The sequence below is a fragment of the Schistocerca serialis genome, unplaced genomic scaffold (genome assembly GCF_023864345.2).
Source record: "Schistocerca serialis cubense isolate TAMUIC-IGC-003099 unplaced genomic scaffold, iqSchSeri2.2 HiC_scaffold_1402, whole genome shotgun sequence".
In the NCBI taxonomy this organism is placed as follows: domain Eukaryota; kingdom Metazoa; phylum Arthropoda; class Insecta; order Orthoptera; family Acrididae; genus Schistocerca; species Schistocerca serialis.
In genome coordinates this window covers 1785977-1809512 of record NW_026047628.1, presented here as the reverse complement: position 1 = coordinate 1809512, position 23536 = coordinate 1785977, and the positions used below count along the sequence as shown (strand labels likewise).

At 43.4% G+C, this 23536-nt stretch overlaps 1 protein-coding gene across 8 annotated transcripts in view; it reads left to right on the top strand.

Annotated features, from left to right (window-relative positions):
• The window catches only part of LOC126442754 (zinc finger protein 724-like), a 119933-nt gene that overhangs the window by 22036 nt on the left and 74361 nt on the right, over nt 1-23536 (top strand). For 6 of the 8 annotated variants that reach the window (XM_050090782.1, XM_050090785.1, XM_050090786.1 and 3 more), the window contains exon 3: nt 22830-22922. The exons of the other annotated variants lie outside the window; for them this stretch is intronic. In XM_050090782.1, the coding sequence (XP_049946739.1) occupies nt 22830-22922 (93 nt within the window). The remainder of the gene's footprint in view (nt 1-22829; nt 22923-23536) is intronic. 8 annotated transcript variants of the gene reach the window in all.

Genomic DNA, 23536 nt, shown 5'->3' with positions numbered 1-23536 from the left:
GAGGCTAATCAAATTGCAGAGTCCATGTGGAAATAGTTTTCATCCTTTTTAAGTTTGGAAAGCCTGAACGCTGCTGAACCTGGGAAGAAGTATCTTCAGCTGTTTGCAAACTGAGGGCAGCTCCTCCATCTGCACACAGCATGCACACATTATATCCTATGTGCTACTACTATTCGAAAATTAACTATAAAAACACACAGAGAAGGCAAACCATCTAACTTGTTACTGTTCTGATGTTTCACCAGTGGCGGCTAATGAATTACTGCGCTCTGTAGCTGTTAGTTCAAAAGAATTGACAGCTTTGAAACAGACTGCGAATACACCTTAAAGTTACTAAAATATGGGATGCTCCTCCTGACAACAAAAACATAGAAGGAATGTAATCATAAAATGAGAGAGAGAGAGAGAGAGAGAGAGAGAGAGAGAGAGAGAGAGAGAGCGAGTTACATATGTAACTTGTTTCTGAAACATCCCTGATTAAGTTATGGTATTGTTAGCTGTTGAACATGTACCAGCTTAAGCTTGGTTTTAAATAACTGTAGCCTAATGCATACATGTTACTTGGTTTTGACTGCTATGGATCTTTGTCAGAAATTGGCTGCTCAATAAGGCTACATTCAGGGTGTAGAGATTTTTGATTAAACAAGATCATACAAGTTAGCCCAAAGTAAAGTTACATATTTTTGCTAAACATAAATGGAAGGAGTCACTATCATTGAAAAATAAATTATTATTCATATCTAATCTTGACACATCAAATATGCGTGTGTTGTCTATTCTTTTAGACATGTTCAAGGGGACAGACAGCATTGTGATCCTGCAGCCACAATGACTCAGCAAAAAGGACATAGATACATTAGTTGTCTGGGCATTAATTTACATAAATGGAGAAGATTGAAAATTTGTACTGGACCAGGATTGGAACCTGAGTCGTGCTGACTAGGCGAATGCACTGACAACTAGGCCATCTGGACACTGTGGTCATCACATCTGCATGGACAGTTCTAGCATTCTACCTGTCAGACGCAAGTTCTCAACTTAATCACCCGCTACCAATGCAGTGCTCATGCTCATGATCCTCATTACACATGGTTCCTGTAAGAGTTCAAACGTGGTGTGAATCTATACAGAAAGGATCATTGGCTGACATCACCTTAATTATGTATGTGGTATCTGTTCTTTTGGACATGTCAATGTATTGTCACATCCTGTTCCAACAATCAGAACATGTTTTCCATACTGCAATCATTTGGCCAGTGTTGTGGACATGAACGTGTAATACTGGCATCCCATATTTAACATAATTTCTTGGTGAAAGCAATTTTCACAATATGATATAACTTTGGGTTGCTGGGGTCAACCCACAACATTGGGGACACACATTCAGCCAGTGATATATTACTCCTCTCACTGTGCCATTACAATCAACACTCTGTTGTGGAGCTGCATCACTGCATCTGAAAGCAGCAACAATGCATATTGGGAGCATTAAGTGATTGACTACCAATACCTGGTATCTTCTACTGGTGTGAGTATAATATGCTTATCTTTTGGTAGGCAATAGTGCATTCCTTACAGTGCTCTGCTGGTGTGTCACATACAGCAGTTTGAATCTTTCTAAACTGAGAGAACCAGTTTCTGGTCATTCAAAACAAAAGATAACTGTGCAACAGACTGAACGAATCTACAAATTACAGTTTTGTAAACATACTAACAGAATATGTAGTGGAGATCACAAAACCAATAAAAGGTCTGATCTGAGTCTTAAGCTCTGCTCCAATTGGATGATAGTAGTTCATCCATAACTTGACTCTACAAATTAAAAGATATTCTTTTGCCTCACTAACAAATGTTCATTGCCTCTTCAGCCAACAGCAAAAAAGTGAGTGTGGGATGTCCTCTGAGCCCAACCAACAAATTTTGTCATTGCACATGAGCCACAGTTTGGAGATGGCCAAAAGAACTTAAACCAGATCTCATATGAGACAGTGGCGGATAGAGAAAAACCACGAGGACAGGGCGCTAAAGATATCTTGAACTACCTTTCCTTTTATGGAATAAAAAATTATCAAGTCACATGCAAATTTTGAGAAAGTTTTATTTAAACTGATTATAGACAGATACAAGACAATGCCATCTTATGATATTAAAAAGTTACAATTGTGGTTCTCTTCCTTAATGTGCGCCTGTTCTTCCTGGAAAATTGGTTAATTACATCGTCAATAGGACAATCGATGTTCGGGTGAATGTCCAACAGAGCTAAGCCATGAAGTCGATCCTCCTTCATTGTTGACCTCTGCCATGTCTTTGTATGCCGCAATGTTGAGAAACTTCTGTCTAGTGTAGCAATAGATGCAGGTAGACAAGCAAATATTTTGTACAGTGTGTGCAAAGCAGGATAGTCAGATCTAGGACAGACAGACATCACTTCTGTAACAGAATCACAATCATTAACGACATTTATTCTCCCTTACTTGTGTTGAAGAATCTCTCCCATTACTCTCTTTTTAATCACAAAGTGTGATTCTTCTTCGGGGAACGGTGGTTCAGTTAAGCACTGATTCAATTTATGTGCCAGATTATTACCACCGTGTTTCAGTAGTTAGGAGGGCAAAAGTATGTTGAATTTTAAATGATAAATGTTTTCTTCAGCAAAATGTTCTCTCATGTCAGTCGTAACATGCTCCAGTGTTAGAATAAAAAACAGTTCGTTTCCAATATGTCATAGCATCATCATTATGATCGCAGTTTTCCCTGTGTCTTTGTCTGCCTGAAAACAAGGAACACTCATCTCCACTTCTAACTCTTCCACCAGTGCCTTCGCCACATCAACAATATGAGCAAAGTGGCTATCAGCATTAGCCCTCATGCAGATGTACACCTTGAGCATTGAATCTAATTTTGCTTTTGCCATTGCGATGTCCAAGATAGGGGCCTTGTAAGATTTTGCTGTCTGGATATTTTATACCCATAACATCACTCAGTGTAAAGATTGTGATAAGAAACTTGCAATTAGAGAGAGCTTGAGGAAAAATATTGTATTTTGCAGCCGTTGTTCTATCCCTCCAACACTGTATTTCCTGAAGAACTTTGCAAACTGTTCAGAGATCAACTGTGAATTGAAAAACAGCATCATGTTGCTCAACCCATCTCATTTGACAGTGTGACTGCAGTGAGTGTTGTAGCCCTCAAGGTTGCAAACCGCTTGCTAGATGCTGTAAAGAATGATACTCCTTCTTCAATAGTACCAAGTGAGTTTCTCACACTTGCAACTTTCAACTGTGAGAGACGGTGAGGTTGAGCTGATGACTTCGATACAGTGCTACTTGCACATTGATAGCTTTCTTTTTTATTCTAGCCACAGCTCCTCTCAATTCTGACGTATTAACTGAGCAACTGTACAGCCTATACCCACACAGCTCTCCAGGGACAGAGAAAGGCTTTCCATTTTCCTTAGAACCTTAGTACCTGATACTTCACCAGTAGTGCTATGTACTTCATCTGGAATTTTGTGAAGTTCGTCGATGTTCCCACTGCAATCGTTGTCTTTATTGATGTCAATGATATGTAAAAATCTTCGTGTAATTCCCCATCATGATCAACATATATTGCAGCTAAACTCAGCTGGGCGATGAGTGCTATGCCTGCAGTCTCATCAAAGATTATGCTGTAATAACGAGAATCTTTGATTTCCTCCAATATTCTCAATAACATCTCTGTTTCACAGCATGAAATAAGTTAGTTACATGTTGTTTTATGTATGTAAGTGGCATTCGCTTTAGTGGTCTCAAGGTGATGTTTCAGTTGCAAGTCACCAGTGTCAAATCTGGATCGTAGAAGAGTTCTAAAGTTTCCCTTGTTATGTACTATACTTTCACTATAATTTTCTTTTTATAATAGACTCGCATCATTTCTATGCCCTGCAGGGGAATATTTTGCTTTACATAAAATATGATTGTTTATGTTATAGGTTTTCCCTAATACTTTTCATTCTCTGTCTCGACAGTTGATTTATCGCATAAAGTTTGCATTCCTCTTCTTGTCAAAAATAATTTTGCATCTGTTGACACTTCAACATGGTACATGAGCTGAGAGTGAGTCTCAAGGTCACCATCTTCACAAGTAAGTTTGCAAACTTTGTTAGTGGTTCAGTCACAAATTTCTTGACGATAATGGTTTTCTTTCCTCCAGCCATTTTATTATTCATAAAAGTTGAACAGTTAATGCAAAGAAGGCCCATTTTAACTTGTGAGAACATCAGCCATGGATACTTATAATGAATTCTACTCTGTAAATGATGAAAGTCTATATGAATGCAGCTTGCCGCTAACTTGGTGTAATGTTTTGTCTGTACAGAAGTGTATCTGTCGCCTTTATCACTCTTTCACCCTCACACATAAATCGGTACAATAAAGTCAGGGCTTCGTGTTTTCTTATTAGGCTGATCCGTGAAAAGACAGACAAACAATTATGCTAATGGAGGATTCTGAGTAATTTCTCGAATTCCATTCACTCTCTCTCTCTCTGTACTTTATCTGTGTACAGTTTGAAAATATTAATTACGTGAAATCAGCCTAGTAGAATCTCTGGTGGAGCCCTTCGTCTTAATGTTCAGCGGCTGGCTTGCTGAAAAAGATCTTTACATTTGTTATTATTAAGCGCTGCATTCAGTTGGGAAAATCGATCGTTTGAACAATTCGTTCAGTTTACGACAGATCTAAAATTACAGATGTGGGCGAAGCCTTTTGGACGATTTATAAAAAACTCAGAGATTGCAGGCTCTCTTCGTCACAGCTGAAACTTCCCAATTAATTACAGGGCCCAGACAATCATCAATGTTTCAGACAGAGAACTCATTCGTCATTCACTCTAGAATAAAATGGTCACAAACCTTATTTCTGAAGAAAATTGTATATTGAATCCATTTCCGTACATGTTCCGTTTTCTGTTGGTTCCAAGTCTCATGTAATTTTCTTTTACAGGTTTTTTTTTTCTTCTTTACTTATCACGCTAGCGGCACAAACTTTCCTAACTCGCTTTAGCGCGAAGAAGAGTAAATAAATCTCCTTTAGCAATCCGACAATCTTCCAACCGATACTTCCGAAGCTGTTCCTGTCTCTCTCCATAATAACCATGGAGCATACATCTCTGTACCTCTGTTGTTCCAAAGAATAAACGTACTAGAAAAATACCTTGGCGTCGACGAGCTGTCGGCGCATATATTACTAGAAAATCTGATCAGATACTTTTCAAACGTAAATACATGTGGATGATTTGGTTGACCATTATTAATTATTGCGTGGTAGAGGGTAATTTTCCGTGGGGAGATTACATACTGTTCAAAGTGATTATGGTACACTTGTCTGCATTCAACGCATCCTCTATTGTTGTGCCCGGAAGTAGGAAAGATAAAAAATTTATCAGGTTTCCTTGGAGCTGTGAAAAGCTTGTGTTTTATGTCATCACTAAAATTTCCTGATGCTAATATATCCAAATAATTGCCCATATCTGTGGGATTAAAGGAATCAGCTGATGAACTTTGTTGTGGAAGTTTCGACAAATGCTTTTTGTTGTGGAAGTTTCGACAAATGCTGGGCTCTGCCATTACGTCTGGTGGTGGTTTTTGTGGCTCAATGGTGACCAGAATCTTCAAATGGTTTCTACTTTTTTTCGTATTACATGACAATCTATTTTATTATGTTGTTACGATGCAAGTAAATTGGGTGCCAATTATTCTTGAATAAACAATTTATTTACACTGGAAAATATTGGTTTCCATACAGAAAAATGCAGTAAAAGAAAATTATTAACACAAATATATTTGTGCACCTGCTAATACTGCCACTGCAGAAGAGCTGTATTTGTCGCACACATTGTACTGCTCAATTAGCTTTTTTATTTTAATTTTATTTGCAGCAAATGCTAAGAGAATCATGGCCCAAAAACTTAATTTGTTGTGCCACTGCTTGTGTAGGTATAAATTTGTGATACTGGATATGGTGGATGCAGAGAAAGTTCACACATCAGGTAGGAGATTTCAATCATGGAAGAACAAATTCTGATGTAACAAGAGGGAAATTGTTGTAAACTTAACTTTGGGGGCATATCTAGACATTCACTGACATATATAATTGTACCAAGGGTGTGGCTGTGTCATTGGATCATTTGACTAGGAAAAGTGGTGGAGAGTAAACCAGTTGCGAATTTTTAGTCTACTGCACATAAAACAAGTGGTCACTGCGTTTTACGTCAAAGATCATTCCTTGTGCCTGTTCATTATCATGGAAAATTTCTCTTTAATTTAGGATTACTAGTACAACAACCATGTGTCCAGATGGCATATATGTGAGTTGTTTTCTGTGACTTCTGAAGGCTTGCTAGTGGTGCAAGCAAAACGATTAAATTTATTTTTATTTGTACAGATTTAGAACAAATTCACAATTTAATTGAAATGTAAAATAACATAAATTTGTAACTTATATAGCCTCCATAATTCACCACATCACTACTGTGACTGTGACACTGGAGAGAAACAAAGTTGTCATGATCTCTTACTTTGTACAATAAAGATATGGCATTGTTTTTCATAATGAAGGAACTTTTATTTAAGGAAAACTAGTTGACTACTAGGCTTCACCTGGCTATATATTTACTCCACTTCTAACCTACTCCACCCCTATTATCTGTGGCGGTTAAGTGTCTGGATTTGGGCATGTCTTCGCATTGCAACACGAGCCTCATCTGTAGAGATTGTGGATGAGTACTGCATGCAAATGACCCATGTGCCTCTCACCCCATTTGTGTCCACTGGTGGAAAGCACTACACTCCCTGAAACTTCCTGGCAGATTAAAACTGTTTACTGGACTGAGACTCGAACTTGGGACCTTTGCCTTTCGTGGGCAAGTGATCTACCAAGCACGACTCATGACCCATCCTCACAGCTTTAATTCTGCCAGTACTTTGTTTCCTACCTTTCAAATTTCACAGAAGCTGTTCTGTGAACCTTGCAGAACTAGCACTCTTGGAAGAAAGGATATTGCGGAGACATTGCTTAGCCGCAGCCAGGGAGGGGGGGGGGGGGGGGTTTCAAGAATGAGATTTTCACTCTGCAGCGGATTGTGTGCTGATATGAAACTTCTTGGCTCAGTTGGTAGAGAACTTCCTGCGAAAGGCAAAAGGTCCTGAGTATGAGTCTCGGTCCGGCACACAGTTTTAATCTGCCAGGAAGTTACATATCAGTGCACACTCTGCTGCAGAGTGAAAATCTCACTCAGGTAACACCCCACAGGCTGTGGCTAAGCAATGTCTGTAATATCCTTTCTTCCAGGAGTGCTAGTTCTGCAAGGTTCGCAGGAGAGCTTCTGTAAAGTTTGGAAGGTAGGAAACGAGGTACTAGCTGAATTAAAGCTGTGAGGATGGGTCGTAAGTCGTGCTTGGGTAGCCCAGTTGTAGAGCTTCTGCCTGCAAAAGGCAAAGGTCCTGAGTTCGAGTATCAGTCCAGCACACAGTTTTAATCTGCCAGAAAGTTTCATATCAGCATGCACTCTGCTGCAGAGTGAAAATCTCATTCTACTACACTCTCTGCTCACCAGATTATGCTATTTTCTAGAGAGGGAAGAAGATAGAAGAATACAAGACTCAGGACAAACCTACTGACAAAGAGGCCAAAATGAAGTGCAAGCAGTTGCCCCCCCCCCCCCCCCCCCATACCTCCCCAGCATTTACAACAATGTTACATGCTACAGCTACAAAGATATTTCCACTTTGCTGATGGTACTCCTGCATGTTACTCTTTCTGTAGTGGTCCCTCAGGGCCACTCAACCATCCCTGCCCCCCCCCCCCCCCTGATTGTTTGGGGATCAATTGCTTCCCATCCACCAGGGACATTTGTCCCCACCCCCAGCCTCAGATGAATAAGCTGCTTCTGGCTTCCCTTGCCAGGAATGGGTCCTCAGGGACAGTTCATTCTTGGGTTACATTGGTCTACAACTGGACAGCAAGTGGCTGAAGGATCCACAGGCTGTTGGTCGCCATGCTTCAGGATCATCATTTTTACCTGAAACTGATTCAGAGAAGTTCTTGCCATCATCAAATCCTCTAAGAAGAGGAAATACAAGAAAAGTGCTTCACCGAGTAGGACCTTCCAGTGGACCTCCACTCCAGCAGATCCCACCTGTTCAACTCCTGTGGCCAAGGCAGAGATTCCAGCAACCGCTCAGGCCCCAGTTTGCATCACTCAGTGGAACCCGGAACAGAGTTTGCACATGTGTTCTGGATACACTCTATAGCAAACTTTTGCCTGTAGATACACCTTTGGGCAGTTGGGGTAAGTGCATTTCAGGGTAGTACTGTCTGCAGTCTTGACCTCCCTCCTGATGAAGCATCTCACGATATATTGTTTGCATTGGTGTCTCATCTCACCCCATCTTTGCTAATCTTGGGCAATTTCAGCACCCATAACCCTTTGTGGGTCTTAACCACGATCACTAGCTGGCACTTACTGGCACAACTTGAACTTTGACTCTTAAATACTGATGCCCCCACACACTTCAGCATGGCACACAGAGTTTTCTCAGCCATTAACCTTTCCACTTGCAGCCCTTGGCTTCTCCCATCCGCTGGGATGTTCATGATGACCTGTGTGGTAATGACCGTTTCATATCTTCCTGTTCCTCCTTCCACATCACTACCCTGGATGCGTGCCCAGAGGGGCTCTCAACTTTGCTGACTGGAGTGCTTTTGCCTTTGCTGTCGGCCTTAACTCCCCATGGCTTCGAGACATCAACAAGGCAGTCTAGAATGTAATTACAGCCATTCATTTGGCAGCTGATTTAGTAATCCCTTGTTCCTCATGCCTGCCCTGACATGAGAGTACCTCGGCAGTAATCAGAAACTACAGAGGCCATTAGCAATAGCAGCTGAGCTCTCCAGCACCGTAAGTGGCACAAATCGATGGAGCATATCATCCACTTTAAATGGCTTCGTGCCCGGGACTGCCACCTGATAAAACAATGTAAACAAGAATGCTGGGAGCTGCATGTTTCAACCATCGGACCACACACCTTTCTTTCGTGGGTTTGACCTAAGATGAGATGTCCTACATATACTAGTAGATGCTAGAAGGTGTATCTGCTATTACCTTGAAATTGCACTGTCTCCACTGACCCAGATACGATTCCTGAACATTCTACTCTGCATATGCTCGAGTCACAGCATCTGAGAATTATCTTTGTGTCTTTCATGTTCTCAAGCAATGGGTGGAGCAAAAGCAATATCTTTTCCTACATGCCACCTGGAGATGAATAAAGCTCCATTCACATAGTGGAATTCGTCAGTGTCCTAGCCCTTTGCCCTGATACAGCCCCAGGTCCAGGTTTCATCCACAACCAAGTGATGAAGCACCTATTCTATAAATATGACGCTCAGTATACAGTGGAACGACACATCGCTCTATCACAAAAAGGGAAAAAACAATGAATTCATTGTGTGAATAGTGCAACAAGTGTGTTATGAAAGGTATGTTACGCGTAAAGTGCAATTTCTGGGTGCATGAAAAGTGCGCAAAAGTTAAATCTAAAACTCGTAAACGACGATTCTCTGTGGACATGCCCAGTACGTTTACGAAGTGAAACAATCAACCTAGAAAGTATGATCAAATTGAAGGACGAAATAAACTGCTGCAAAATGATATTGAATCGCTTAGGAGTGGAATTGTGTGTCTCAAGGAAGCAAACGCGAAGTTACTAAGTGGTTTGGCACCCTGTGTTTGTGAAAATCCAGTACCAAACACAGAAAAAAAATTTGAAAATTCTTGTGTGCAATCTTGTGTGCAAAAGGAACATTGAAAATTCTCATGGGAAAAATACGACCGAAAAAGATGCAGAGTTTTTAAACTGTTGAAAACCTGTAAGTAAATACACCTGATAAACAGTGACATATAATTAAAGGGTGAAACGTAAAATTTCTTCACAAAAGCAGATTAACGAAATGAATTCTTTGTTATTGGCAACTGTATACAAAAAAATGTAATTTCACCAAACTGTGAAATCGATGTTCGCCGTGGTATCTGACCTCATTAGCTGAACAAACATTTTAAAAATCTCTAAAGTGCAAAACAATCTACCACTAAAAATGGAAAGGATCCAATGACCAATTACAATGGTGTATTTAATCACTCTGTGATGAATTCAATACAAAGCAGCACTCAGGAAGAAATTCTAAGTGAGACAAGAAACATCATTTGTTCAGCCAAAAGCATTGTACACAAACTCAAGACTGGTTATAAGTGGAATTCTGCACAGAAGGTCAGTAAACAGTTCTTATATAAACAACATAAACAGTGCTATCAGGAAACAGTGTGACGAACTCGGCACGATATTTGTTAAACCCAACAAATTTTTAAGTGGCAAATGCTTGGGAAAGGATGGTGTGCATTTAAACAGACTAGGCTCAATGAATTTCAGTAAAATGATTACAGACATCTGTAAAATCATGAAGAACAAAAGAAACTGATACCATATGAAGGGGGTGAAAATTAAAAAGTGAAAATTGAAAATAAAAAGTATCTTCCAGGCAGAAATTCCAATATAAATACAAGTACAAGGACAGTAAGTTTCATAACTCGTTTTTAACTCCAAACTTGACGGTATTTCATCAAAATGTACAATTGCTGTCCAACAAAGGAAACAAATTTTGTATTTTGTTAGAAAATGACATTAAAAAGACTTCTGTATGATGTTTTACTGAACATTTTGCTTGACAAAGAGAAACTTCATATGGTATACATTCCAAATTTTGTATTGGGTAGTTATTTTTGTTGGAAATTGGTTAAAGATGGTGGTAGTCACATTTATGTTAAAATAGCATAAATGTTAAATGTATGCCTTTCATAGAAAAATAATTCATAGAGAAAGATATTGAAGTACATGGAATTGAAATCGTGGATGAAAAAAATTGCCATAATTTGTCTATACAGGGTGTCAACTAGCAATATTAACATCGTGTTAAAGAACCTTGAAAATATCTTACACAAGACTACACAAAAAAATAGAAAACTAATTATATGTGGGGATTTCAACACTGACTTTGCACCTGAGGCCAAAGAAAAAACTGCTTTAATGAAACTCTTAGCAATTTTCAATTTAAAGGCTACTATAGAAACACCAACACACATAACAAAAGCCTCAGCCACAATCCTTGATCAAATATTTACAAATGTGCCATTGAAATATTCAACTCAAACCCACAATACAGGCTTTGAGGACCATACAGCCCAAAAAATTAGTATAAGAATAGGAAAACAGTTTGGTTCAACTGAATGTCTTAACAACTACATCTAGGAAGTATAATGACCAGAATATACAACACTTCCTTAACTGTCTGAGTAAAGAAACTTGGGAAGACATGTATGAATGTAAAAGTACAAATGATAAGTTCAACAAACTCCTAAATAGTTTTAGCTGTCATTTTGAATTTTTCTGCTCCATAAAAAGACAGTCAAAAAAAGGATCTGAAAATAAAATTGGTCACAACAGGGATACAAACATCTGCGAAGAAAAAGAGATTACTTTATGAAATATCTATATAGCACATCACATCCCCAGAATTTTATTCCTATTTTAAGAATTACAAAAAGATTTTAACTACAGCCATAAATGAAACAAAAAGAATGGCAAATAAATTAAAAGCCACATGGGACATTGTAAGGCATGAAACAGTAGTAAAATGGAGATAATACCATAATATCAAACTGAAAGAAAACTCTTCTGTTATATCTGATCCCTAGCAGATTGCAAAATATTTTAACTAATATTTCTCTCAGACAGCTGATATTCTGGTGAAGCAAACCTTTCAACATGCTGCCAGTGAAAATCAGATTAAAACTATTCCTAGTACCAAGTCTCTCTTCCTACACCCAACAGATGAACAGGAAATGCTAAAAACAATAGGGGAGCTAAACTCTAAATTTTCCTCTGGTACTGACAACATACGAGACCATATCATTAAAACATGTGCACCCTTAGTAGTTAGACCCATGGTAAACATATGTAATAGTTCACTTTGTAAGGGAATCCTCCCAGAAAGGGAGCCATTGTACAACATGGGTGAAAAACAGGTATAACAAATTATAGGCCAGTCTCCCTACAATCTGTTTTTTCTAAAATAATTGAAAAAACCTTTTATAAAAAACTCGTAGATTTCATTGAAAAAAATAAACTTTTCTCAGCTACGCAGCATGCTTTCCGAAAACGTAAATCCACTGAGACAGCTATTATCGATTTTTTAAATGAAGCTTTAATTGCATCAGATGAAAAAGAACACACAGCAGCAATATTCCTAGATCTTTCAAAAGCATTTGACACCATTAATGTTGGTCTGTTGCTTAGAAAGCTAGAAAATGTTGGCGTCAGAGGCCCAGGTTATGAGTGCGTAAAGACTGTTACACAAAAATCTTGATATTGTAAATAGTACCAAATTTCTGGTAATTTGGCTTGAGGATGACATAAGATGGCAGAAACACACACAACACCTATGCAATAAATTAAATACCATTTATTATGGCATAAAAATTCTTGCTGGATGCACATCAATGCAAGTCATAAAAAATGTGCACTATGCCCAAGCAGAATCACTACTAAGATATGGGTTAATTTGCTGGCGAAATTCGTCACCCAGCAAAAGGTGTTTCATTGCACAAAAAAAAAAAAAAAATTATAAGAGCCATGGAAGGCACAGCACCTCGATCTTTATGCAAACACTTATTTAAAAACCTTCATATTCTTCAATTACCATTCCTATTTATCCTAGAAACAATAATATTTATGAGGAAAATTGTAGATGAAAATAGCAAGATTGACCAAAAAACCAAAGTATCCATTGATACAACACAAGGAATAATCAAGATTTACATATGCAATTTTCAAATACAACACTATAACAAAAAGGACCCTTGCAAGCAGGAAAAAGCTGTATAAGAAACTACCTAAAAAAATTAAAGCAATAACTGGCGTGCATATATTCAAAACTGCAGTGAGTGACTACTTGCAACAGAATTACTACTATAGTGTTGATGAATATTTATCTACAATGTAAATATGTGAAAAATCTAAATAGTTTTTACAATTATGGCCAAAATAATAAGAGTGTGCATGTAGATTTATCTGTGTATTATCTGTGTCTTATATGTGGTCTATAACATATATGGGTGTGTTCGTATAATCAAGGCTGAAAGTAAGAAATGCATATGTGTAAAATTTTTTTGTTTCTTTGTGAAATGTTATTCCCACATGTTAGACTCATATTGCTATGTACTGGAAAACATAAAACAGTATTCTGTTAAACTTTATTGCAATCATTTGATGTGTCCTATATCATTATGTGCGTTTGTACAATGTTTATCTAAAAACAAAGATGATGTAACTTACCAAACGAAAGTGTTGGCATGTTGATTGAGAAACACACACACTCACACTCACAAACAAAATACGTAACCTACCTGTACAATGTTTGATTCACAGGACCAATAAATATCAGTGGAATGTCAGTATAATATTATTGTCATCTTTAACTGGTTCTGGAGCTAGGGTCAGTTCCCATCGCAACAATTACGAAGCATCATTGCCACAGTGCTGAAACTGGGTAAGCATCCTTTAGAGATGGTCAGTTATCGCCCAGTAAGTTTCACCAATGTTCTCCGTAAATTGCTTGAATGTGCAATGAGCTGGCAGCTGTGTGGCTCCTTCAGTCTCAGGGAATTCTGTCCCTGTCCCAGGGTGGTTTTTGCCAAGGCTCTTCCACTACCAATAATCTGGTTTCCCTGCAGTCTGCCAGCCAATCAGCTTTTGCCCAATGTCAATGCATTATAGCCATCTTCTTAGACATGCAAAAGCTGTATGACACCAGGAGGTCACATCATATCCTTGCTACCTTAAATGAATGTGGTCTGTGGTATCCACTCCCAATTTTTATCTAGAATTTCATGTCACAGTGTATCTTCCAGTTTCAAGTTGGTGCTTCCCACAACACTCCCCATATCCAAGAGAATGGAGTTCTGCAGGGCTCTGTACTGAGTGTCCTTGTCATTCTACGAACCATCAATAGTCACCTCCAACTGTGGGGTCATCAGATCACCCTCCTCGTATGTTGACTACTTCTGCCTCTTACTATTTCTTTTACAGTGTGGGTGTCACTGAATGCAGACTGCAAGGCACCATATGAAAGACATGGTCATGGGCACTCACCTATGGCTTTTGGTTTTCAGTTGACAAGACTCATGTCATTGTTCTCCGTCAGTCATATGGTTCATCCACAATCAGAACTTTATCTTGATGATGAACTACTCAATGTGGCAGGAACTTGCATCGTTTTAGGACTGCTCTTTGATTCTTAGTAGACATGAATTCACAATCTTTGCTAGTGTAAGAGAAAGTGCTTGCTGCACCTCAGAAGACTGACGCCTGAGTAACACCAGCAGGGGGTGCATAGTGCACTACCCTTCTGCAGCTTTACTAAGCTATGATACAACTCTGTCTTGGTTATGGAAGTCTGGCATATGCTTCGGCATCACCCTAAGCATTGTGGATAGTGGATCTGATACACCACTGAGGGGTTTGATTTACAACAGGAGCCTTTTAAACTAGTGCTGTGGATGGATTACTCATGGAGGCTGGGGTCCATTCATTGTGTATCAGGTGCCAAGAACAGCTTCTCTGTTACACTACCTATGTTTTTAACGCCAAACACAGCAAATCATCTTCCACAATGGTGGCCCAGATCAGGGATTATGATCGCAATCCCCATCCTGTCCCTCTCCTCTGGACTCCAGTTATTTCTTCCTGCACCTCTCCTCTGGGCCCACTCACATACACCTCTGTGGGCAACCCTTGGTCACAGCTTTGTCTTGACCCATCATGAGGTCTTAAAGACACGGTCTCTCCTGAGGCCCTCTGCCACCCATTTTTCTCCATCCTTTGTACATCCTGGAATTCAGCAGTAGTCTATATTGATTTCTTGATGGTTGTTGATCACATGGACTTTGCTTACTCTGTCACAGGTATACTGAACTGACTTCCTTCCCAGAAGCTGTAGTGGTGGTAGCTACCTCAGATTGTCTTGAGAATGTCCTTTCCTCCACTGGTGGGTGCATCCTCATCTGTAGCAACCTCTTGACCTGTTTGAAAGCTCTCAGCCAGTATTGCCTTAAGCATCCCTTGGTCATTGCTAACCAGTATTCCAAGCATGCCCCTGAGCAATGTGGATGCTCAGTGACCATTGTTTGGACTCTGGGTCATGTTGGGATCCCTGGGAATGAACTTGGTGATAGCTTGTTCGAATTGGCTACCAGTAAACCAGCTCTGGTGATCAGTATTCTGGAAACAGAACTCTGATTGGTAATATACCATCAAGTTTTAGGAACCTGTGAATGGATGGCTCTGACTTCAAACTACCAGTGATAAAGGAGACTACAAATCTGTGGAGGTACTCCATGCAGGCCTCTCACAAGGATTCTACCATCCTTTGCCAGGTCCACATCAGCCGTACCTGGCTGACTCCCGGTCATCTCCTCCAGTGCCACCCCGCTGACTTCATTCCCATTCAACAGTGGTCTACATTTTGCTGTACTGTCCAACCTAGCACCCTGTGGCAGAATCTTGCTGACATGCTACCCCTGGTGTTAGGAGATGATGCCTCAGTAGCTGACTTTTATGTTTTATTAATGAGGAGGGCTTTTACTGTTCTCTTTAAGGGAGGGCAACTTAAGCTTATCAGCCCATTGAGGGGTTGGCAGAACACTCTGTTGCCTCCTCTGCCCAGACCAGTCTGTAGTTTCTGGGCTTGGTGGTTCAGCCCGATTTTCACCCTACCTGCTAATTTACTCTTTTCCCCCCTCTTGCATGGTTTGTTAGACGAATTAATCTTTTTTCTCTGTACTTATCTTGTCCTGTCTGTGGTGCTAGTCTTTCCTAGGCACTGTGAGTAGAGTACCTCTGGTAAGTGGTGAGGACTGTTGGATGTGTCCCCTCTTTGCAGTCTGCTCTCTGGTGCTTCCGGCTGCTCCCTAAATGGGGTTTCAAGCCTGTCTTTTATTCTCTGCCTCCCTTTTTTCTCTGTCTCTTATATTGGTTTCACTAACCTTTCATATACATTGGGGTTTTCTTCCTCTGGATTGTGTGTGGTAGGCTCTGCATTACCTACAGTCATGTAGACCTGCCTGCCTGTTTGAGGAAGAAGGGATGGATGACCTATTAGTTTTGTCCCTTTAATCATTCAATCAGCCAACCATCTCTGTTCATCTGCTGCCCTCTCCCTGTCCATCTGTTCCTGACACCTCTCTATCTGTTCCTTCCCCTCCTCTCTCCACGTCATGCTGCCCACCTCCATTTTAGTGTAGATGGTACGCAATATGTGTACCTGGCTTGGTTGAATTCGAAAAAGTGGTTTAGGAGGTGATATAAAACACATCCACTTTCATGATATGTACATATGGTTACTGTGTATGCTGATTGCTGCTTGGCACGTAATAAATAATTTTGATTGATATTTCGGGGTCAGTTGCTTACTGTTGCACCCCCTGCGGGTCCGGGGTAAGAATAGGCCCGAGGTATACCTGCCTGTCGTAAGAGGCGACTAAAAGGAGTTTCAACCGTTTCGGCCTTCCATGTGATGGTCCCCCTTGGGGTTTGCCCTCCATTTTTCAAAATTCTACAGAAGTATGAGCCTTTTGGGGAAGGATGCCTTACGTGGTGTACCACTGGTCCTCAGTGCACTAAGACCTTGGCACTCAGCATTGTAACGGCGTTGTAACCATACCCACTATTCTTCAAATTGGGCCTAAACGCCTGATGGGTTGTACAAGTTACGCCCATAGTGCGTCCCCATCTGCACCTACGATCATGATGGACTTTCCATGGCACCCGAAATCCGGCACGGTAGCCAGCCCGTTGTGGTGGGGTCATCATGTACCCTCTAGGTTGTAGCCCCCTGACAACACAGGGATTTTACTGCCGATACCTGAGCTGCACCTTCCCCACGTCGGCCAAGGAGTAGATGCTCGTCTCCTTGGGGCATCAGGACTCCCGGCAACGGTCATCCTGCCAGGTGGCCCTCGCTGAGGCTGGGTGGTGCCCGCGGGGAGAGCCCCTGGTCGGAGTGGGTGGTATCGGGGCGGACGTTTCGCAGATGAAACGTCAACATGTATCAGGTCGCTCTGCGGCCGAATCTTTCAAAAGAAAAGGTACCATTTCTAGTTCTGGTTCTCCTGCCCTTTCCCCCTTGGCCACTCCATGGGAGGAGGGACAGGCCCGCCGGCTTGGGGCGAAGTACTTCCCCCGCTATTTGGTCTGTTCTCGAACCGATGGGGGGACGTTCGCCACCTCCAAGCCCATGTTCTTTGTTCAGCGCATCGAGGACATCTTTGGGGAAATCGAGGCTCTTAGTAAAATGCGTTCGGGGTCCGTTCTTATAAAGACCACCTCCGCCACACAGTCGGCGGCGCTCCAGGCGTGCGACCGACTAGGGGACATCCCAGTGTCCATTGTCCCGCATCTGGCACTGAATAGGATGCAGTGGGTTATTTTTCATCGGGACCTCCTGCTGCAATCTGATCAGGAGCTCAGGGCCAACCTGGAGCGCCGAGGCGTGCATTTCGTCCGGCGAGTCCAGCGCGGCCCCAAAGACCGTCGCATCGACACCGGGGCCTTTATCCTTACCTTCGAGGGGGATGTTCTCCCGGAGAAGGTAAAGGTGATGTGCTACTGGTGCGACGTGCGACTTTACGTCCCACCTCCTATGCGCTGTTTTCGGTGTTTGCGCTTTGGGCACATGTTGTCACGGTGTGAGGCTGAGCCCCTTTGTGGCGATTGTGGATGTCCTCTTCGTGAGGAACATACATGCACCCCACCACCTCAGTGCGTTAATTGTCCTGGCATCCACTCGCCTAGATCCTTAGACTGCCCCGCTTATCAGAAGGAGAAGAAGATTCAAGAACTCAAAACTTTGGATAGTCTCTCTTATTCTGAGGCCAGGAAGAAGTATGACCGCCTCCATCCCATGACGTTGACCACTTCGTTTGCCTCAGTCGTGTCCACTCCTTCCTCAGTATCCTCACCCCTATCCTGTCCCCCCTCCACCTCCTCCCCCCAGCCGGGGTCTATGCCTCCACCTCCCAAATCCCTCCCTTCCAAATCCTCCTCCCCCGCGGCCCCCGCCCCCTCTGCCCCAGGGGCCACCCTTCCTCCTCCTCCTCCTCCCCCCCCCCCCCCCCCCCCCCGCCGCCTGAGAAGCGATCCTCTTCTCAGGCGTCCATTGGGGAAACGTTCCGGACCCCAGCTTCTGAGGTCTGGCGTTCCAAAACGGACCCCGCGCGTGGAGACCTTCGGGTCCAGCCCACCATCCCTGTGCCTCCTCGGACTTCCAAGAAGGCCTCCAAGAAGTAGTCTCTATCCCCCTTTCCACCCCGGCGCTTTTTGTCTGACGCTCCATCCGTGAGTCGCTGCTCCCAGCCGTCCTCAGTTTCGCCGGGACGCTCTGCTGCCAGGCGCTCAGCTGGCCTCTCGTCGGCAAATGATGCTGCCCCTCCTACACAACCCGGGACAGCGGCCGCAGCTGGCGACGACTCGATGGAGCAGGATCCACCTCCTGCCGGTTGTAGCGTTGTTCCCTCGAAACCTGGCACTCCGCGGCCGTCGAGGTGACCAGCTCTCCCCCCGTCCCGTTCCCCCTCTTTTTTTGACTAGCGATGGCCTTGTTACATTGGAACATAAGAGTTATTCGATCTAATCGGGAGGAATTACAACTGCTCCTCCGCCTGCACTGTCCGCTCGTCCTTGGTCTCCAGGAAACCAAGTTGCGCCCAACTGACCGTATTGCCTTTACCCACTATACCTCGGAGCGGTATGACCTCACCCCTGTGGACGGTATCCCATCTCATGGTGGGGACGTGTTGCTCATTCGGGACGATGTCTATTACCATCCCATCCAATTGACCGCCCCACTCCAAGCAATAGCTGTCCGTATTACTCTTTCTGCTTTTACTTTTTCAGTTTGTACCATCTACACTCCATCGTCATCAGCAGTTAGTCGGGCTGATATGATGCACCTGATTGTTCAGCTTCCTCCGCCGTTTTTATTGTTTGGCGACTTCAATGCCCATCATCCCCTTTGGGGCTCTCCTGCATCCTGTCAAAGAGGCTCACTCTTGGCGGATGTCTTCAACCATCTCAATCTTGTCTGCCTCAATACTGGCGCCCCGACTTTCCTCTCGGTTTCTACTCATACCTACTCCCACTTGGACCTTTCGATCTGTTGTACCACTCTTGCCCGTCGGTTCGAGTGGTATGTCCTTTCTGACACCTATTCGAGCGACCACTTCCCCTGTGTCGTTCATCTCCTGCACCACACCCCATCCCCACGTCCTTCGAGCTGGAACATACCGAAAGCTGACTGGGGACTTTACTCCTCCCTGGCGACCTTTCCGGACCACGATTTTCTCAGTTGTGACAGTCAGGTCGAATACCTCACGGCTGTTATCGTCAATGCTGCCGTATGTTCCATTCCTCATACTACCTCTTCACGTCACGTTTCCGTCCCCTGGTGGAATGAGGCTTGTAGGGACGCTATCCGTGCTCGACGACGTGCTTTACGCGCCTTTCGCCGCCATCCTACGTTGGCGAATTGTATAGAATACAAACGACTCCGAGCGCAATGCCGTAGAGTCATCAGAGACAGCAAAAAAGCTTGTTGGGCCTCTTTCACCAGCTCCTTTAACAGTTTTACTCCCTCTTCCGTCGTTTGGGGTAGCCTGCGCCGGCTGTCTGGCATTAAGGCCCACTCCTCGGTACCTGGCCTGACCTCAGGTAATGAGGTCCTTGTTGATCCTGTGGCTGTCTCCAACGCCTTTGGCCGCTTTTTCGCGGAGGTTTCGAGCTCCGCCCATTACCACCCTGCCTTCCTTCCCAGGAAAGAGGCAGAAGAGGCTCGGCGACCTTCCTTCCACTCGCTGAATCTGGAAACTTATAATGCCCCCTTCACTATGCGGGAACTCGAACGTGCGCTTACACTGTCCCGGTCCACTGCTCCGGGGCCAGATGCCATTCACGTTCAGATGCTGGCACACCTTTCTCCGGCGGGCAAAAGCTTCCTTCTTCGTACCTACAATCGCATCTGGACCGAAGGTCAGGTCCCCATGCATTGGCGTGACGCCGTCGTTGTTCCTATACCCAAACCCGGGAAGGATAGACACCTTCCCTCTAGTTACCGCCCCATTTCTCTTACAAGCTGTGTCTGTAAGGTGTTGGAGCGCATGGTTAATGCTCGGTTAGTCTGGATTCTTGAATCTCGACAGCTAATTACCAATGTCCAATGCTGCTTTCATCGCCGCCGCTCCACTGTTGCCCAGCTTGTGACCTTGTCGACATTCATCATGAACAATTTTTTGTGAAGGCACCAAACGGTAGCCGTGTTCTTCGATTTGGAGAAGGCTTATGATACCTGTTGGAGAGGAGGTATACTCCGCACTATGCACAGGTGGGGCCTACGCGGTCGCCTGCCCCTTTTTATTGATTCCTTTTTAACGGATCGAAAGTTTAGGGTACATGTGGGTTCCGTATTGTCCGACGTCTTCCTCCAGGAGAACGGAGTGCCTCAGGGCTCCGTCTTGAGCGTAGCCCTTTTTGTCATCGCGATCAATCCAATTATGGATTGCATTCCACCCAATGTCTCAGGCTCTCTCTTTGTTGATGACTTTGCGATCTACTGCAGTGCCCAGAGAACATGCCTCCTGGAGCGCTGCCTTCAGCGTTGTCTAGACAGCCTATACTCGTGGAGCGTGGCAAATGGCTTCCGGTTGTCTGAAGAGAAGACGGTTTGTATCAACTTTTGGCGATATAAAGCGTTCCTTCTGCCATCCTTACATCTCGGCCCCATTGTTCTCCCATTCATGGAAACAACTAAGCTTCTAGGGCTCACATTGGACAGGAAACTTTGTTGGTCTCCGCATGTCTCTTATTTGGCGGCCCGTTGTACACGTTCTCTTAATGTCCTCAGAGTTCTTAGTGGTTCATCTTGGGAGCAGATCGCACTGTCATGCTTCGCTTGTATCGGTCCATAGTCCGATCGAAGCTGGATTATGGAAGCTTCGTCTACTCGTCTGCTCGGCCATCCCTCTTACGCCGTCTCAACTCCATCCACCATCGGGGGTTACGTCTTGCGACCGGAGCCTTCTACACTAGTCTTGTCGACAGTCTTTATGCTGAAGCTGCCGAATTACTATTGACCTACCGGCGTGACGTACTGCTGTGTCGGTATGCCTGCCGGCTGTTGTCAATGCCCGACCACCCCTCTTATCAGTCCTTCTTCGCCGATTCTCTCGACCGTCAGTACGGGTTGTATGTTTCTGCCCTGCTGCCCCCTGGAGTCCGCTTCTGTCGCCTGCTTCGACAATTGGATTTTGCCCTCCCTACCACCTTCAGAGAGGATGAGAGACCGACACCACCTTGGCTCCAGGCTCCGGTTCATATTTATCTCGACCTCAGCTCACTCCCGAAGGAGGGTACTCCGGCTGTAGTGTATTGTTCACGGTTTGTCGAACTTCGTGCTCGATTTGCCGGTCACACCTTTATATACATCGATGCCTCCAAAACTGACGATGGTGTCGGCTGTGCCTTTGTCGTCGGGGCCGTCACCTTTAAATACCGGATCCTCGACCAATGTTCCAGCTTTACGGCCGAGCTTTTTGCTCTCCATCAGGCCGTTCAGTATGCCCGCCGCCACCGCCATTCATCGTATGTACTCTGCTCTGATTCCCTCAGTGCTTTTCGGAGCCTTGGAGCTCCCTATCTGGTCCATCCCTTGGTGCAACAGATCCAGCAGTCCCTCCATTCTTTCGCTGATAATGGTTCTCCTGTCAGCTTTCTGTGGGTTCCCGGACATGTAGGAGTGGCTGGGAATGAGGCTGCAGATGCTGCAGCCAAGGCTGCAGTCGTCCTGCCTCGGCCAGCCTCCCATTGTGTCCCGTCATCTGACGTTCGTGGGGTTGTTTGTAAGAGGCTTGTGTCGTTGTGGTGGGATGCTTGGTCATCCCTCCAAGGAAACAAGCTCCGGGCAGTAAAGCCGCTCCCAACTGCTTGGACATCCTCCTCCCGACCATCTCGGCAAGAAGAGGTCCTTCTGACCAGGTTGCGGATTGGGCATTGCCGGTTTAGCCACCGCTACCTGCTCTCCGGTGACCCGGCCCCGCAGTGCCCTTGTGGTCAAGCATTAACAGTGCGCCATGTTTTATTGTCGTGTCCCCGCTTTAGTCAATCTCGTGTTGTCTTGTCCCTGCCATCTACTTTACCGGATATTTTAGCTGATGACGCTCGAGCAGCTGCTCGTGTTCTGCGTTTTATAACTTTGACTGGCTTGTCCAAAGACATCTAACTTTTTTATGCATTTTATCTGCATGTTTGTCAGGACTTTCAGGTGTCCCCCCTCCCCTTGAGTTTTACTAGATTCCATGTGCTCTAACAACTGTGACCTCAGTAGTTGAGCGCCCTTAAACCCCACCAAAAAAAAAAAAAGCTTACTGTTGTACCTGCCTTCAAGAATAACCAATGCTTTGGTTTCAAATATCTGAATTGTAGCACCACATTTTCTCGCTGCCTGGTTCCAATTGATGAATATGTGTGAGTAATTGCTTTTACGCAAGATCGATCTCTCTCTCTCTCTCTCTCTCTCTCTCTCTCTCTCTCTCTCTCTCTCTCTCTCTCTCGTGTGTGTGTGTGTGTGTGTGTGTGTGTGTGTGTGTGTGTGTGTGTGTGTGTGTAACTTTTTTTATTTTGCTTTTTCCAGTTTCTTGAAGACCAATTAAAGACTGAAGGCACTAGTGTTTCAGTAAAGCAAGATCCAGAACTGAAACAACATGCTGATGGATCTGAGCATAATGTAAGTTTTCACACAAGCACTGTATTGTGGAGGAAGTGTAGTAAGACTGTCATGACACAATTATGGGGCATTCAAGCTAAATTACCATGGATGTTCAACATTTGTAACCTATGATACCAGCTGTTTTCAAGAACTTTTGTGGACTGTCAGTTGACTCTAGTTAGATATGTTATTTGTTGGCTATTACCAATAGTATTTTAACAGAACTTGTAACAAGCATATCATTATGAACCATTACCGTTCTATTAATTTTTTATTATGGTTCTATTTAATGAATGCCTTAAGTACATATTTGGTATTAACGGAGCAATGAAGGCTTCCTCTTGGAAGTAATTGTTAATCTTGTTATGTGCCTTTGTGTCACAGTGTTGCAACAGAGGATTTGGCACTTATGATATGTTGTGAGTGTATATTTTAGAGTTGCCAGTTACTGTTCACTGTAATATTTACATCATTACTGAAATCCTGCATTGGCTGTATGTAATTCCTTATGATTTTCCTCCCGTACACATGACCTAAGTTTGCATTGTTTCCTAAAGAGCAGGCACTGAAAATACATGTTGACAGAGCAAGAAGCTGTGTAAATAGCATTAACTTTGGTCAATTTTGACGAT